The 17,967-nt window shown below is 52.0% G+C and overlaps 1 protein-coding gene across 10 annotated transcripts; it reads left to right on the top strand.

The window, feature by feature from the left end:
* Nucleotides 1-4,251: 4,251 nt before the first annotated feature.
* CUNH19orf12 (chromosome unknown C19orf12 homolog) lies at nucleotides 4,252-16,240 on the top strand. Of its 10 annotated transcripts, none has more exons than XM_032390591.1 (5): nucleotides 4,729-4,941; nucleotides 5,660-5,916; nucleotides 8,856-9,025; nucleotides 12,404-12,656; nucleotides 15,510-15,789. In XM_032390591.1, exons 3-5 carry the CDS (start codon nucleotides 8,866-8,868, stop codon nucleotides 15,526-15,528), a joined length of 432 nt encoding a protein of 143 aa, XP_032246482.1. In that variant the 5' UTR covers nucleotides 4,729-4,941; nucleotides 5,660-5,916; nucleotides 8,856-8,865; the 3' UTR covers nucleotides 15,529-15,789. The 10 variants fall into 10 exon arrangements, with proteins under 10 accessions (XP_032246485.1, XP_032246483.1, XP_032246482.1 ...); XM_032390586.1 differs by lacking the exons at nucleotides 4,729-4,941; nucleotides 5,660-5,916 and adding exons at nucleotides 6,023-6,336; nucleotides 15,818-16,240 and having other exon boundaries at nucleotides 15,510-15,539; XM_032390594.1 differs by lacking the exons at nucleotides 4,729-4,941; nucleotides 5,660-5,916 and adding an exon at nucleotides 4,252-4,527.
* The last annotated feature ends 1,727 nt before the right edge of the window (nucleotides 16,241-17,967 follow it).

Below are 17,967 nucleotides of genomic sequence, written 5' to 3'. Positions count from 1 at the left end.
GCACCTCTCTATTCTTTCAACAAACAGATTTCAGGGTGAATCTCAGTTCTATCAAGTTCATTTTGTAAATTCTAACTTGGAATCTCTAGCTTTTAGAGCCGCAGACCCCTGGAACATTCTGCAGAGATCCAATCGTGCGCTGAAGACATTCTGGTACCGCCACTCCCCCTGCCTTGTAGTTTACAAGGCACTTTCCTCTCTGGTCCTCATCTGTCCTCACAGCCATCCCAGGGTGTTGAGAGCAAGGATTCTTATCCTCATTTCATAGCTGAGGAAATTGGGGACTGTCTGGATTGAAGCAGGGGCAGGGGATTTGTCTGGAAACTGCATTTGCACTGTAAGCATGCTGTTTTTACTTAGTTCGTCTATTTATTTGATGTGGCTTTGGGGAAACTGACAAAAGGAGTAGGACGCCAGAGGGCCTGTCAGCTGTCCCTTGTCACCTGACTACTGACTTCTGATGCTCCATCCCGGTAACTTGACGCTTCCAGGGCAGAGAACCTGGAGGAAATTCACGAAGCAGTGATGGTGGCTGAGGGACCAAGGGAATGTGCAGGGAGGAAATAATAATAATAATAATAATAATAATAATAACGCACCATGGCAAATATGTAGGGGGAGGCGCTAAGTGATGACAAAGGGACAGGAGAGCTGTCTACAAATATTTGAAGGATGTAAACACCAAGGAAGAGGATGAATTAATTATTTAGAAGAACAACAATGAAGCCCGGGACAGGCTCATTACCAGTCCCAGAGCCAGCTTGTCCGGCAACAGCCCTTGCAGAACTAAGCTCCTCCAAGACCAAAGGCAGGAGGCTCTGCACACAGTGACTTTGACGCAAGGCACGGGCTGAGCCTGCTAGTTTCCTTGAACCAGCAAGGACCGTGTGCATACTCAACATGCTTATCGTCACAACTGGTATCTGTTGACTTCCTGGGGTTGAATTGTGTCACCCCGAAGAGATATTTGTAGTCCTAACCCCTGGTACTTGTAAATGTGACCTTATTTGAAAATAGAGTCTTTGCAGATGCAATCAAGTTAAGATGAGGTCTGTAGGGTGGGCCTTTATTCCAGTATGACTGGGGTTGGTATAAGCAGAGGGAAACTGGGGCGCAGACACAGGCACACGGGGGGATGCCATGTGATGACAGGTGCAGAGGCGCTTCTGCAAGCCAAGAGCTGCCAAGGATTGCCGGCCACTCCCAGAAGCTAGGAAGAGGCAAGGAATGATTCTCCCCCACAGATTTCAGAGGGAACTTGGGCCTGCCGACTCATTGGACTCGTCTCCAAAACACAGACAATAAAGTCCTCTTTTAAGCCCCCTAATTTGTGGTCCTTTGTTATACGACCCTAGCAAACTAATAGATCCACCTGGTATGGGCCTGGCAGTGCACTGAACATTTCACATCTGAAAGGAATGGCATGCATCCTGGGGAAAATCCTGGGGGCAGGGGAGACCTCCTCCACCCCCAGGGCTGCGAGGAAGGAAGGGGTTCCTAGGCCCACTCTATGGGGCTGGAACCTCTCCTGACCCCAAACCCTGGCTCTATGGCTGCCTTGGGGCAAATGACTGGCTGCAAGTCTGGATCCAGATCCCTGGGAACCCCTAAGCACGAGACTATGGTGCCTCCTTAGAGGTAATTTAAAATACAAACAACACTCACCATAAGATTTTAGCTTTCAAAATGACATTAAGTTTACTCATGCTTTAATTAAGAGGTCGCAGGGGTTTATGTGTGTGTACCCTGTTTGTGGGATCATCCAGCCCTGGGTCTGGGTGGGATTATCCTGAAAAAGCCATATAAGTTAGGAGCTGGCTAACTGGAACTCTGGAAAAGGTGGGGGGGGGGGACAAGGCGCTGGCCTCAGAGGGCCGCATGGCCTCCGGGCTGCACTCCTTCACATCCAGCCTCTGCCCTCTACCCCAGCCCGGACGCATTCTAGGTGGACCTTGCACCTTGCATTTTCCTCAAGCCTGGAGAGGCTTTCTGGGGACCCTGTTTCCCTTTGTCCTTTGATTCGGGATCTCTGACCCTTAGGCCGAGAGATGCTCCTCCCTCCCCTCAGCAGGCGCAGGAGAGAGCCCAGGGACCTTGGGAAGCCCAAGGTGCTAAATTAATGTTTGGTGAATGTACGGGCCAAAGTCCACCGCTGGTTCTGTGAACAGAGCCTCGCATGCTGGGGGATTCTTGGACCCCCAGCATCGTGGATTGTGGATGGTGGATTGTGGAAGTGGGAGTGGAATCCGATTTCCTGCCTCTCTGGGCACATGAGGCTCACGTTTGGGACTCTGGAGACGTTTTTCATTTTCACACCCTATGATATAAACAAGAGTAATCTAGATCCCTACATATTACCTCCTTTAGTCTTCAGAATAACCCTATGAGATGGCACTATTATTGTTGTCATTTCCCAAATGAGGGAACTGAGGCATAGAGAAGTTGCATGACTTTCCCGAGGTCACCCAGCCAGATCTAAGGACGGTAAGCATCATGACAGCCCTGTCTGGATGCTGGGCCAGTGCACAGTCACCATGATGGGGGCCCCACCATGATGGGGCCCCCACTCCGAATGCACCTGTCATTCACAGAAGCCGCTCTGCGGGAGGCCTGGGTGTCACTAAGAGACTGTAGTACATTGATGGGCTTCCGTGTGTGCAACCATTTTATGACTCATTCATATCAGAACGAAGGTCCCAGGTTGCTGACAGGTGCAAAGTTGGCTGGACTTCCTACAGCTCACCTTCTCTGGAGGGCCCCGACTTTGCAGTTTCTTTTCCTTCCAGCATCTTTCCTGCCTACCAGTGCTCCCCTCCCCACCTCTGGGGGAGTCAGCAGCCCAATTCTTTAAGGAGCCGCCAGAGGGAGCTGCCCACAGAGAAACGGGAGAATCTCCCCCAGGCCTGAGCCTGGAGATGGTTGAGCTGTTCTTAGCCTCAGTGAACTTTCACTGCTGAAAGTCACCCAAACTCAAGCAAAAGCTCCTATTCAGAAATGAAGGGGTTATTTCACTGTGCCCAGGGAACCCTGGTTAATGCTTGAGGCCCTTTCTCACAATGACAGGAGGTAAACGGAAGTAACAAAATGAAGATAGTTAGAGTCCAAAGTTTCAGTTCTGTAAGATAAATAAATGCTGGGAATCTACACAGCATACTGACCATAGCTAATAATATTGTATTGTACACTAAATGTATACTAAAGAGAGTAACTCTTATGTTACGTGTTCTTACCACAGGCACACACACTTACACAGGTGATAATAATAAAAAGGACAGGAAGAAACTTCTTGAGTGATGGATACATTTACGGTATAGATTGTGATGATGCTCTCACAGGTGTATACTTATCCCCAGACTCATCGAGTTGTATACATTAAATATGTACAGCTTTTTTAAGTCAGCAAATATATATATATATTTTAAAAACCACCTTATTGGGGCATGTATATACTATAGTATATATATATGTGTGTATGTATGTGTGTGTATATTTATGTGTGTGTATATAGATGTGTGTATGTATGTGTGCATATATATGGTGTGTGTATGTGTGTGTGTGTGTATACTTACACACTCCCAAAATACTTTCCCATTCAAAAGAGGAAAAAGAAGAAAAAGAAACAGAATGACCCTGGCAGTGCGAGAGGCCCATCCTCTGGGTGTGTACAGCATCCGGGAAAGCCCGGCAGAGTGCTGGTTACAGCGAGGGTTTGAGCCAGGTGGACCCAGGTTAGAGTCTGGACCCCGACACTCCGTACCTGGGTGGCCTTGGGCAGACCCACGTCTCCGCGCCTCACTTCTGCTCTCTGTAATATGGCATTGGTAACCGCGCCTGGGTGGGAGGACAGCGGTCAGGATTAAGTGGGCTAGTCCATGGAAAGCCCCCAGAGCTTTTGTCACATTTGAGATGGATCAAGGCCAGCCCGTGTGTGTATGGGGTTGGGGGTCTTCTCCATACTCCCTTTAAATTACTCCCTGCACCGACCCCCCCTCCACCTCTGCCCCCTCCCAAGATGCTCCCCAACCTCAGCTTTGTCCTGCAAGCTGGACTCCCCCTGCCCTTGGGACCCTAGGAGTAAAGCCAGCGCTTAGGCTTTCAAACCCCACCCCCAGGGGCCCCTGGTGCCGGCCCCAGGCGGGCGGGGGGGGTGCGGGGGGCAGCCTATGTTGGACTTTGGCCCATACGCTCAGGAGACCTTGGGCTTCCAGGGCTCGCTGGGCTCTCTTCCACGCCCACTGAAGGGAAGGAGGAGGCTCTGTAGGCCCGAGGGTCAGAGATCCTGAATCAAGGGCCAAAGGCCTCTCCCAGCTTCAAGAAAGCGCGAGGGAAGCCCCGATAAAGCGCGCGCGGGCCGCGGTAGAGGGCTGGCGCCGGGGGGAACGAGCACAGCCCGAGCGCCACGGGGACCTCAGCCGGCCCGTCACTCCCAGGCCCAGGCCCGGCCGGAGGAGGAGGGGCACCGCCTGCGCCCTCGGGCTCCTCGGCGAGCCCGGGCCGGCTGGCGACGCAAGCGCGGCGCGGCGCCCGGTGAGTGGGGACCGGAAGGCCCCCCGCGCGGGCGGGCCGGAAGGCGGCGGGGGGTGGGGCCTGCGCGCTGGGGCGGCCGCGGGGCGCGGAGACCCTGGCGGGGCGGGGCGGGGCGGGGGCCGCAGGAGCGCGGGCCTGGGTCTCCGCGGGGCGGGGGCGCGTCCCCGCGGGTGAAGGGCTCGGCGCGCCGGGGCCGCGCGGGGGAGGCGGGGCGCCCAGGGCGCGGTGCGCGAGGCCTGCGGGCTGCGAGCCGGCCCCACGTCGCTGGGCTATTCGTTTGCCACATGAAGACACTGAGGCACGGAGAGGCTGACGTCACGCCAGAAGTAAGCGACAGCGGCCCAGCTGGGGTTAGAACCTGGGCAGCCGGACTCAGGGCCCTGGCACCCAGCGGTGCGCCCTGCAGTGACCCAGGTGTGTGTATGACCGCCCCAGTTACGCACGTGTATGGGCCATCCTCAGTAACCCGGGGGTGTGCGTCACCCTCCTCTGTGTCCCAGGTGCGGGGGGGGGGGGGGCGGCAGGGGTTATATATGCAGGACAGAGTCCTAGGATACCCGGTGAGTCAGCAGCCCTGGCCTCGCCCTGCGGGGAAAGTTTAGAGATGATCAGGAATGGATGTGAAGGATCTCGGAGGGGACAGTTCCTTTGGTGGGGACTGGTAGCTTCTTTAGCCTTTAAAAGAGGAAGCAGGGAGACTGAGAGGTTGCAGAGTGACCTGTGTATGGGCCCAGAGTCAGGTAAGGGCGCCCTGCCAGGGTCTATGGCAGAGAGAAGGCAGTACGTGCTTAGCTTTGGCCTCTGTGGCTACGGGAAGGTGGTCCAGGGGGCTTGCTCTTTGGATTTTTCAAGAAGAGTCAGAAATCAGATGTATGTGAAATCTGGTTTTCAAATACTGGCAACACTTCAGTCATTAAAAGTCTGTGGGCTAATCTGACAGTGCTGGTGGGGTCCACCTGTGACCTTTGCACCAGGGCCTACAGAGACAAGGTTTACAAGGGCCAGGCCACACAGTGGAATTTTATAAATTCCAACAGAGAAGTAGAAAGTACTGAAGATGGCAGGTGAGCAAGATCATTCTGACTCCTTAAGAGGCTCCGCTTTTCTAATTTTTTTTTTTTTTTTTAAACAGGGTGCCTGGAGGTCTGTGCTAGCTCTGAACCCTTCCTCTCCCTGCTCTCTCGCAATCTGGTCCATCTCAGAGAGCCGGGCTGCAGTCTCAGGGATGGGCTCCTCTCCCACCTTCCCCAGAACCTTGCTGTCATCAGCAGACCAGCCCGGTGCTTGCAGGAAAGCAGGGCTTCAAATGGGTATTTGCCTTCCCTGTGGCTGGCAGATGGCTTTCTGTGACCAGAGCCCGTGTTGTGGACAAATCTGATTCTGAAATAGGTGTGATATGGGGAGGGAAGGCCCCATTCCCACCCTCTGAGGTCTGTCCCCATCAGAGTATTCTTCCTCCCTCCTCCCTCCTTACTGGCTTCCTTGTTGCTTACAGACAAAGGCAAGCTTGGAGCGGGAAGAGGAACAGGACTGGCTTCCTTCCTCAATCTGGCAAGCCCAGAGAGGTCAGGAGGCTGGGCTTTTTAGCAGGGAGTCAGGAGATGGGGTGACAAACCTTCCTTCCACAAGAGTCTATTGATGCTCTAACGTCTAAAATGATTCTCACAGGGAAATTAAACCAGCTTTGTCTTGGATTGAGGCAGCCACAGTGTTACCTCTTCCTGTGGTGCGGAGCTGCTGACCCCCGCCGGTGATGGGCCACGTCCTCCCCTGCCCTCCCACACACTGGGACACCTGCTGGCCCTCCAGGTGGGCAGAGCCCTGGGCTCCTGCCTTGTCCTGGTCTGCCTGGGCTGAGTGGAGGTTGGGAGTAGCCCTTGCACGATGATGCCTTATTAGCCCCTGTGGGTTTATAAGAAGTCATTCAGAGCAGGTGGGAAGCTAGGTTTTTGATGGATACTCTAGTATGAAGTGGCTGTTTCCTGCCTCCTTTCCATGCATTTTCTTGCTGTGCAGAAAGTGTTTCCAGAGTGCGGGTCCATAATCCTGCAGAAACCCTATTTAGGAGTGGTGTCTGGGCAGAGTTCCCCGGCCAGGAAGCCAGCCTTGCAGACCATGCTTGGGGTCTTCACATGCCTGGAAATGGGAAGCTCACTGCAGCCTCCAGAGGGGCCTTCCCAGGACCAAACTTCGTCTCCCTTTTTCCCGGCATAACTGACAGATGTAAAGCTGGATATAAACCAGATATAAACTATGCGACGATTAGATGTTTTACAGGAGGAATATTAGGTTTTTGAGCTAAGGTTTTACCTTAGGTTTTACCATGGTATTAATTCCTTTGGGTATCAGTATTTAAAATAAATTAGTTTTTGAAATAAAACTCATTTTGTTTACATAGCTTCACAGGACCGTGGCTGTGAATCAAGTCACACCCTCCATCCCCTCGTTTCTCAGTGACTTCTGCCATGTACAGTTCCTGTGCTGTTCTAATGCTGTTTTATTATTGTGACCTGTGTGTGTGGACAAGTCATGACCCTCATGTGGGCTCTCATCCACGGTGGAGGAGGTGGCAGGGACTCCATCTACAAGGGGTTGCCGGTAGTGAGCAAAGGGGCAGGAAGCTCGGAGGTGTATTGGCAGGTCCAGGACACGTGGAGCCAGAGTGGGGGCAGGCACACCTGACTTCTTCTCCAGTCCCTTGAGCACCCCTGTGGGGCCTGCCCCCCCATTGCCTCTACACCCCACTTGGTCAGACACATTTGGGGATGCTTGTTTGCACTTTCTGAACTCGAGGACTAAGTAGCCGATGTCAGATGTCTGGGTCATGCTCTCTTAGAGTCTTGCTGTCCGAAGTGGGCTTAGAGACCAGCTGGAGGCTTGTTCCAAATGCAGAATCTCAGCCCACACATAACATATAACAAGGTCGGGAGTGATTCTGTGCACTTATGGAGAATCGCTGAGCTCAGAACATTGCAGGGGCCAGAGCACAGGACACTTCTTACCTCTCCTGGGATGGCAGAGAAGTTCTGAACACTGACTGTGGTGATCCAGCAGACCCACAGACTCATTCTAGGGGCTCAAAATTCTCTCCCAGGATTGGGAGGATGATTTTACATGAGGGGCTGGTTCTGGATTAACCTTGGGTCAAAAAAGAGATATAACCTAGAGTTATTGAGCAACAGGGTATGCCCCAAACTTTGTCAAGTTCCTATAGGGACTGCTTGCATAAAAAGGGGAGTGATGGAAAGGAAGTGCCCTTCGAGCCTTGGGTCCAGGTGAAGCCAGAAGGAGAAGCACCAGCTCGTGGCCACTTTGATTTTACTTCTGGGCCCTGCCAGTGGCCCGTCAGTGTTGTGGGTCCCCATTCCCACGGACCCTGGGGCAGAACCCACCCTGTCCTTGCCCTGCCTACCTGCCAGTTTCCCACCAGTGTGGCAAACAGTTTCCTCACCGCAGAGAATTGTTCTAAGGTCATTATTCCAAAAGTCCATCTGTCTGTCTCTCCAAACATATGCAAACCCCTGGAATTCTTTGGTTTATTTCATTCTCTGGTTGTTTCATCTTACTGGTCATCCTTAGGGTCATCCTGTCCCTGCCTTTAATATCCCCAATGCAGAACTGGATGGGCTTTAGGAGTGGTGGCTTGTAGAAAAGCCAGTGGTGTATCTCAGTAACAGAATATTCATTTAGAGCCATCATGTCTGAGGGCCGCAGTGTTCCAGACTCACACCAGGTACTTTGCATCCATTCTACTCAGACCTTTCCAGAATCCAGCTTGTAGGTGGCTTATATCCCTTTTATTGGTGAGGAATCTGACGCTCTGCTCAGGGTCCCAGGGCTGGCGGGTGTGGTCACGGAGTCCAGTACTTTCCACTTCTCTGGCTTGGCAGGAGCTCCGTTGCCCTGTCACACGACAGAGGACTGGAGTCTGGGACTTTCTGCCCTCGGCCAGGCTCTGTGCCCTGGGGATGCCTGAGACAGCAGGAAGGCCGCTGACGCAAGAGAGGGCACGCTCGCCTCACTTGTGATGATCCGCTGCAGCTTGCGGCTGGGCTTGCTCCGTAATCTGTCATAAATCAGAAGTTAAGCAGAGGGCGAGGAAGACCCTTCATCCATTCTGCTGATTCTGTTTGCTTGTTAGCTAAATGCCACCCGGCTTCGTCTGTGACCAGGAACCTCTCACACGGCTGGGTGCTCCCTGTTCCGGCTACGGCAGAGCTCCTGTGCTCTCCATGAGGACTCGTCCTTGAAACTCTCACAAGAGTAACATTTGTGTGCAAATGCTCTGATGCTCATTAAAACTCTCCCTTTGAAATGCTTCCTTTGAGGCTCGCCAAGATGCCCTTCGTGGTGGAAGACATCATGAAGCTGCTGTGCTCCATCTCTGGGGAGAGGAAAATGAAGGCGGCCGTCAAGCACTCTGGGAAGGGCGCCCTGGTCACAGGGGCTGTGGCCTTCATGGGTGGTCTGGTCGGAGGCCCACCCGGACTAGCTGTTGGTAAGTCAAGCGCCTCACAGGGACAGCCAGCCTTGGGGGTGTTGTTGAAAAGGCCTTTGAAACCGCAGAGACCTCATAGAAATCTCTGTCATGTGGGAGATGTTTGTTGAGTTGAGGTTGCTTCTGTGACTGGATCTTTGTGTCCCTAATTCATCCTGTTGAAAACACAAGCTTCGGAGTGTGAGGGTCTCAGAAATGCAGGGCATTCTTGCAAATGGCGTCTGTGTCAGCAGCCCTGGAGGGTGCCTCTCCCCTCAGGGATGTGTCCTAGCGTCTGAGGATGCCAGGGTGTCCTGGGTCCCTTGGATGGTCTCCTTGCCCCGTCCCCATTACATGTCCCTGCAGAAGGGAACCAGGGAGGAAGCTGTATTTGCTGAGCACCTCCTAGGAGCAGATGCCGTCTGGCCATTTTACATGAGCTCATTCAGAGAGACTCCCCATTCTGACAGCAAACAGTCTAATGCAGAAAAAGCAACAAATATCCTAGAGGGGTCCCATCCCTGCCCCCCGGCTTTTCCTACCTGCTTCTCCTTGAGAGCCAGTTTCTGGCAATGAGTGGAGGTTTGGCTGATTTTCCCATCATTCCTTGGAACTAGGATGGGGTTGCTTCCTTGGGCTTAGGAGCAGGAAGGATTCCCGCGTGGCCTGAACCGTGGGCCAGGGCGGCATCAGAGAGCAGGCTGCTGTGTGGGCCTGACTTGAGGGGGGATTGGATCACACCTCCCGTGAGGTGCCTCAGATGGACCCTGCAGCACGGGAGTGGCAGAGGCCTGGACTGCCGCGTTGGGCTCAGCGGACGCATCGCTGAATGCCTGCTCTGAGCCGGGCAGCCTGTGCTGGGGACGAGGGAGAGCTCACGGTACGGCGTGCAGTCCTCCCACGAGTACAGGCTGGAGAGGTGACTGCTGTCTGGCCAGGCTGGCTTCTGTCTCTGGCCCCCGGCATGGCTTCCTGCCCTGTTCTGCCCTTCTGTGGCAGGGCTGGCATTCAGGGACATTTCATGATGCCGAGATCACGCTGGGGAGTAAATCAGAGTGTGGGTGGCCCCAGACCTTCCACCCGTACATTTCCCTTTCCAGCCTGTGAATTAGTGAGTCCGGACTTCAGCTTCTCACCATCCAAGAAGCAGCCAGTGAGGGAGGAGACACGGCCATTGCCTCCTTCCTCAGTGACATTCAGTATCTTTGCCCCCCGCCCCCATCTGATGTGCTCAGGGGAGGGCTTGCTGGGATCATTCATCATGTGGCTGTTCCCAGGTGCCGTGGTGGGAGCATATATCTTATTCGGATGGTGTCAAAGCTGGTAGAGAACAGGATGTCTGCCAGGAGAACCCCAGGGATTCGCTACTTGCAGCCCCTAGTCGTGGGCGGGAGCATCATTTTACCCAGAAAACCAAGGAAATTTCCCTTCTCCAAAGAGTTAGTAATTTGCTGGTCGATATTCCTGGCGACTTTTTGCATTAAGTGCTGCTCTAAATCAAATATTGATGTTCTCATAAAGGTTTAGTGCAGATGAGTGCAGCTCTTGTTGGTTCTAAGCGCTTCACGGGTGTCACAGGGAAAAGTTCAGTAAAACTTGTAAATGACTGGTTTTCCCTCCCCGAATCCTCCCTTCTTTTGGAGCAGAGGGGAAGGCTGTCCAGAGGTAGGGTTCAGCCTCCAGGGCCCGATGCTGGCTGGGGCTCAGCCCCAGGGGAGCTGGGTGCTTCCAGATGCCTCCACATTTGGCTTCCTGAGAGGGTTGCAGGTTTTACTGCCTGTTGGCGGGGTCCAGCCCACAACCGGCTTCTCTCTGGCCCGGGCTGTATTCTCTCGGAGAAACCTTTTATTTTGGAATAGTAGTAGAATTACAGACAAGTTGGCAAGACCGCGCAGAGAACTCCCATATATCCCTCACCAGCTTCCGTTCCCCCAACGTTACCATCTTGTGTTACCATGGTGCACTTGGCAAAAGTAAGAAACCAACACTGATGCATCACTATTAACGGATCTCCAGACTTTATTTGTACTTTGCCAGTTTTTGCATTAAGATCTTTTCCTGTCCCAGAATCCAGCTCAAGATATCACAGTGCATTTAATTCTCAGGTCTCCTTAGTCTCCGCAGGTCTGTGACAGTTGCTCAGACTGCTGCTTTCATGGCCTGGGTAGTTTTGAGGAGGACCGGGCAGGTATTTGTAGAATGCCTCCCTGTTTGGGTCGGCCTGAGGGCTTTCTGCTGCTTAGCCCGGGGTTACGGACCTTTGGAAAGCATAGTGCTGACGGAGGTGGGGCGCCTGTCTCATAGCTCCATTTCAGGGACCTGTGACATCCACAGGCCTCCCTGGCAATGTCCACCTTGATCACCTGGTTGAGGTGGTATTTGCCAGGTTTGTCCACTGTGAAGTTAGTGTCTCTCCTTTCCATGCTGTGCTCTTTCAGAGAGAGTCACTGTGTCGAGCTGGGCTGCATCTATTAATATCTGATCATCGATATTTAAAAATCATGGGACTTTTTCAGGATACCCATCTGGCATTCTGTGTGTTAGCAATGGGCTGGCGAGGGGTAGCCACCGCCCCTTAGGCAGGGACCCAGCTCTCCGTCACCCACAGGCTCACTCAGCCCTATTCCTTCCTCTCAGCTACCTGCCTGGCCCCTGAAGGCACCTGAGTTTGAGACCCCTGCCCCAAGGCACCTTCCTGTAGCAGACCTGCATCCCACCTGATCAGATAGAACTTTCCGTTGACATAAGGTCTTTTAGTCCCAACATCATGAACCTTAGATTTGATCATAAATTTATACTTAAAAATAATGGTTATGCCCTTTTGGGGTCACAGGAAGAGAAATAGTTGAATAAGTTATATTTGATAGCTATCATCATACAACTCTGGAGGGCTGGCATGAAAAACAGTTGCTTCCAGAGTAAAGGTCTCCTTCTCTGTCCCCAGGGTCCTTTAACCATGGGATTTCCCTGGAAATTTCCAAAGTTCAGGGGCAAAGAGCATATTATAGAGAAAACTCAGCCTCAGCACTGAGATGATTCTCCTTGAAAAAGCACTTGCTTCTCAGCTCTCTCCTTTACGGTAAGAGAGAGTTTTGTGGGAAGCAGGAAACCTGCAGGCCCTGGAGAAGTTTATTGTTAGCAGAGCTGTGAGGTGGGAGATGCTTCGTGCTGCATCTGTGAGTGCACAGCTTGGGGAACGGCACTTTGGGGTGTCAATTATCTGAGCCAAATGGACCGAAGACCCTATAAACCCTTGCCCCCCACACCGTGGGGTGGAGCGGGCATGAAGGCGAGCCTGTTCTGGCCCGCGCGTGAATGTGCCCACTCGTCATGCGGGCCGATGTGCTCTTAGCAAGAGCACTGATTGAACCAACTAATTGAACCTTCCTTGTTTTCTAGGGGGGGCTGTCGGGGGTCTACTAGGTGCATGGATGACAAGCGGACAATTTAAGCCGATTCCTCAGATCCTAATGGAGCTGCCGCCCGCTGAGCAGCAGAAGCTCTTTAATGAAGCCACCGCTATCCTCAGGCACCTGGACTGGACGGACGCCGTGCAGCTGACCACGCTGGTCATGGGCAGCGAGGCCCTGAAGCAGCAGCTGCTGGCCATGCTGGTGAACTACGTCACCAAGGAGCTCCGGGCCGAAATTCGGTATGATGACTAGGTCGCTCCTCCTGGGAAGTGCGGGTCTCATTTAGAGGATTCTCGGGACTCACAGGAGGGGACAGGGGAGTTGGGGAGGCCGCACATCATCAGTGTGTTACCTTAAATGGAGTGAAATCTGCTGGAGAGGCTACTACTATGCTGTATCATGTTCTGGAAATTATTTATGAAGACGCTGTGTTTTGTGACAACCCTTTCACTGGGAGGCTGGTAGAAAGCGAAGCCCTGCCTGCCCCAGACGTGGGTGACAGCTTCCTGAATCCACTGTCACTCATATGGGAGCGTAGCAGGAAGCCCTCGTGTTCCGTCTCCTCGCCTGTGAAGATGAGCCCTGTCCGAAGCACCCGTTACAGGACTGGTTCCTTCCCTGGGGCCCAGGGTCTCAGGACCTGAGAGCTGGCCCGTGCTGGAATTCACGTTTCCCTCCTGTGCCCCTTCCCTGACCAGTGACTCTGAGTGGCCCCACGCAGGGTCAGTCGCCTGTTAAGCGGAGCCACAAACATCCAGGCCCCCAGCCCTTCTCTACGCAGCACACCTGGGCTCTCACCCTCCCAGGGGCTTCCTCTCCCCATTGGACAAGTTGTGGTACTTCTTGAGTTTTGCTTTTAAAATTAAATACTTCCAGCCAAGAGTATTGCTTTTTCTGACGTGGTAGGATCTAAGCAATGTGTCCACCCTGAATTTCCCCTAATACCATATTCACTTTGCTTTCAGAACCGTTACTTGACTAGGTGTCATCAAATTGCAGTAAATGTTTTCTGAACAGGGCTTTTCTCACAGATTTTGTGTAAAAGCATCTCTAACACCCAGGGTCGTACACGCAGAGCACAAGGGAAGGTTCTGGATTTGTGGCTTTAAAGAATGACAGACGCCTCCCAAGTCCAGTGCCTGAGACCTAACTGTCCGGGTTTTCCTGCTTTGGCTCCTCTGTGCTTCCAGTTTGCGCACACTGCCCGAGCCTCCGCAGGCCCCCGGGCCCTGGGCCAGGGCAGCAGCTTGGGGCTCTCTCTAACGGGGCAACAGCACAGGCCGCCCTGGGGGTATGGAAGGAGGCACTCCTGCGGAGGAGACTTGGTATTCTGACATCTGTGTGTGTAAGGAAAACTTCAGGATGAATTAGAACCCATGCTGATTTAGGCCAGGGGAGGGACTTCAGTGGACATCAGGGCAGGACCTCTGAACTAGGACCCCGTGTCCCCTGGGTCTGGGACAGTTGGGCCCAACACACAAGCAGTGAATGGGTGAGGCTTCCCCCCACCTCCCCAATCACTTTCTTTGAGAACTCACGGACATGGGATCCTAGTTCAGAGGTCCTGCCTTGATGTCCACTGAAGCCCCTCCCCTGGCCTGCCTGCCTTTATTCCTGGGAAAAACCCTGACCCAACTCCTGACCAGTGTCCGGTCAGACGGAGCAGGCCTTGCTGAGTGAAGTCAGCCTGGACTAGCTGGGTTCTGGGGTCACTGTGATGGGCGATGGGCCCGAGAGGGCAGGCCAGACCTCAAGTCCTGTCTCCCCCAGGAGGTGAAAGCACTTTGCTGGCTTTTCCCTCAGGCTCTCCTCTCGGCTCCTGTGATTTTAGGATTCTTATTTCTGTGTCTCCTTGGCAAAAATTTTCATTTATTTATTTTTTAATAGATAATTCCAGCCTGGTACTTAGAAGACTTAGAAGACTCTAGACAGTACAATGGAAAAGCAAGGCTTCCTCCACCATGAACTCCTGCCCCAGGCCCCCCCCCCCCCCAGAGGCAGCCACTGTACCAGTTTCTTGTGCATTCCTTACATCAGTTTTTAAATAGTCTTTGAAAACCATTCACTTCCTTTTATTTGTCAGTGTTTATGGATGAAAGCTTAGAAGAATCCAGCAAAGGATAATGAAATCGCTACAAATTTTACCACCCAGAAAATCACTCTTAATACATTTGATACATTTCTTGCAAACCTTTTTTAATGCTATGTATGCACATTTCCAAAATATTTCCATTCTTACTGTTTAGACCTCTTTGATGCTTTTACCAATTAACATTAAATAACATTTGTGTTTAATTTAAAATTCCTTGTAAATATGTGTATATATATGTATATATGTGTAAATATGTGTAATCATACTTAGCCTTATCCCTGGTGTGGTTTTCATTGCCCCAGTGAACAGTTTGTGTTAACATTCTGTTCATATTTTAGACTATGACAGATAGTATTTTGGATAGATACCTCAAAGTGAAATTGCTGGATTAAAATGTATGCAATATTTTTTAAGGTTTTATATTCAGTCAAAATTCCTTCTAGACAGTAAGTGTCAATATCACTCTCCCTGCAACAGTGTTTGGGGGTACACATCTCACTGCATCCTCACCAAGAAATAGGATGATAGTGTCTTAAACCTTTGTTGATTTGATGGGTGATTACCAACATCTTGTGTTGATTAATTTTTCTTTGCTAGTGGGGGTGACAAGGCTGGGTCACCTCCTGGTAGCCATCTTTCCCGGTGGTGTTGAAAGCCCCCCGGGCCCCCGTGGCTGATTCCCAGCAGAGAGTGAGGGGGCCCTGGCCTGAGCAGAGGGCTAGCTGTGGGCTGGCCCCCTGTGGCTGGCAGGGCGGTGGCTGGCTGGGCAGTGGCAGCGGGGTGGCCAGGAAACAGCAGGGGGCTGCCAGCAGGGCAAGGGGGCAAGCTGAGGAGGAAGCGTTGGTGGGGAGACCCAATAATTATAAAAAGAAACCATCTGTTCTGGGCCGGTTATTAAACTGCTTTGGGTGTTGACATGACAGCGCCAAGCAAGATTTTTCACAGGCAGATGGTGTATTTTTAGCTAGAATGAACTTTTTTATTTTTCTGTTTTTTTCAGATGTCTGGCTTGGAAGTAAACACGACTGGGGTGTGTTGCAATGCGGGGTTTGTCAGGGCAGGGGCTCCAGGTTTGGAAGGAAGTGATACTCCCCCCATTAGTTATTGAGAGGTGCCATCTAGTGGGCAAGTAGGCGCATCCTCTCTCTTTTTCCTCCCTGCCTTCCTGGGTCACCTGCCAGGCCAGGATGTGGCTCCACCAGAAAGCCCTTTTATGAGTTCCCCAGAGGACAGGGACTGGGGTCTTCCTGAGGTTTTAATAAGCCATGAACAGATCATCAGCCATGTCTCCTGCAACCTTTTTTACAGATAAACCAGAATGTGTCTCAATCCTGAACAATCAACATATGGCAATTAAGAAATGCCAGGATTCGTCTACACCACACAGGGAAGGGGGACCGTCTGATGTGTTTTCTGTTTGTTGGAGGAGATAAATGGCTTCTTGGACCACTGTAATAACAGTGGGTCAGGAGGTGAAGCTCGGGCCTGGCCTGCTGACTTGCAGCCTTGGGAGGCTGTGGGTACCCCAAATGCTGACAAGCAGAGGGAGCCGAAAAGTGTTTCTATAAACTATCGAGATGGTGGCTGTTTCTTTAATTTGTGTGAGTTTTAAGGGAAGGACTTTACTCGGTTTCATCTGCAATTAAGCAAATGCCGGGATAATACCCAGGCAGTATCTGTTACCTAACAATTAATTGGTAAAAATAAACAAAAATGCTCAAACACGTAACCAGTAGGGGCATAGGAAGACAACACGCACATGGAGCACGCGCACGCACACACGGAGCACGCGCACGCACACATGGAGCACGCACGCGCACACAGAGCCCCGGAGATCGTACGTGGTGATATCGTCCGCTGGGAGGGTGATTTGAAGAAAAAAAGCCACAGGAACCATAAGATTGTAAATACTTTGCAGCCAGCACTTTTCACTTCAGGGAAGACATACAAGAAAATAATTCAAATGGAAGGAAGATGAGGATACTCCTAGCACTGCGGTTTACGGCAGCAGGAGAGAAGGGAGCCCGCCCAGTGCTGAGCAACAGGGACAGAGTCAAACGGCCTTTGTGGGCAATGTCATAGCCACTTTTGATAAGTAGCCAACGGGGATGGGTGTATGAAATTCAGTAGAACTGCTCCACACACATTATTTACCGTACAGCAACCTCACACGTACGTGCATACGAGGGGGTATAATAAAGAGAAAGACCAGTTGTAACAGGTGCTGGTGACCTACGGGCTTCCCGGGCAGCGAGATCGTGGCTCAGAGGAAGCAGTGCAGGCAGCCGAGAATCTCCAGGTGTGGGCATCTTGTGCCTGCGGCGAGTCCAGTGTTGAAAAATGTGCATTATTTACGTGTGCCTAAACCAAACAAGAACGAGCCTGGTCCCCAGCTCCCTGGGGCTGCCTCCCAGGGACTGTCCAAGGCCGCCTGCGCTGGACTCCGGGCTGTGTCCTCACGAGGCTGTGTCCTCACGAGCCTGCCCCGGGGCCCCTACCTCCTCTGAGGCATGGCCCCGCTGTAACACGCACTTGGAGGCTCATCCCCAGGTGGCGGCACAGACGTCCACGGACCGCGGCAGGAGGGCCTGCCATGCTGGGGGCTGTTTTGGATGTGGCGTCCTCCCTCTAGCATCTCTCCAACAGAATCCCAACGAGCCACAAATGTCAGCCACATATATAACTTTCGATTTTCTAATAACCACATTTTTAAAAATAAGAAACAGATGAAATTCATTTAATAATATAATTTAACCCAATATCCCAACATGTTATCATTTCAGCATGTAGTTGATATAAACGGTTATTGAGATATTTTCCTTTTTTAAAAATAGTAAGTTTTGAACCTGGTTTTACACTTGGGGCACATCTCCATTCTGACTAGCCACGTGTCAATCCACGTGTGGCCCGTGGCTACCATCTCAGACCTCATAACTCTGTAAGATACATGATAAAAAATGTAAAGATGGAAGATTTTTCTTTTCCACGTGGGTTGCCAGTGATGCGGACATGTCCCTGTAAGGGCCCGGAACCACTTTCTGTCCCTTCTCTGTTGTGAAGTTCAGCATCTGGGATTCTTGGAGGTCAAGAGCAGCTTGGATGGTGTTGTGGACTGGATTCTGTGTGCCCCAAACTCATATGCTGAAGCCCTAACCCCCAGTGTGATGGCATTTAGGGGTGGGGCCTTTGGGAGGTGATGAGGTTAGATGAGGCCAAGGTGGGGACCCCCAAGAAGGGATTAATGCCCTTATAAGAAGAAACACCAGAGACCTCGCTCACTATCTCTCTGCCTTGTGAGGACAGAGTGGGAGGACAGCTCTCTGCAAGCCAGAGCTCCCATCAGAACCCAACGCTGCTGGCAACCTCTTCTGGGGCTCCCAGCCTCCAGACTGTGAGCAATAAATGTCCATTGTTAAGTACAAGTCCATTGTTAGTTAAGTACCCAGTCTTTGGTACTT

This window comes from Phoca vitulina, unplaced genomic scaffold, assembly GCF_004348235.1.
Source record: "Phoca vitulina isolate PV1807 unplaced genomic scaffold, GSC_HSeal_1.0 scaffold58, whole genome shotgun sequence".
Classification (NCBI taxonomy): domain Eukaryota; kingdom Metazoa; phylum Chordata; class Mammalia; order Carnivora; family Phocidae; genus Phoca; species Phoca vitulina.
This window is presented reverse-complemented; position numbering and strand designations above follow the sequence as displayed.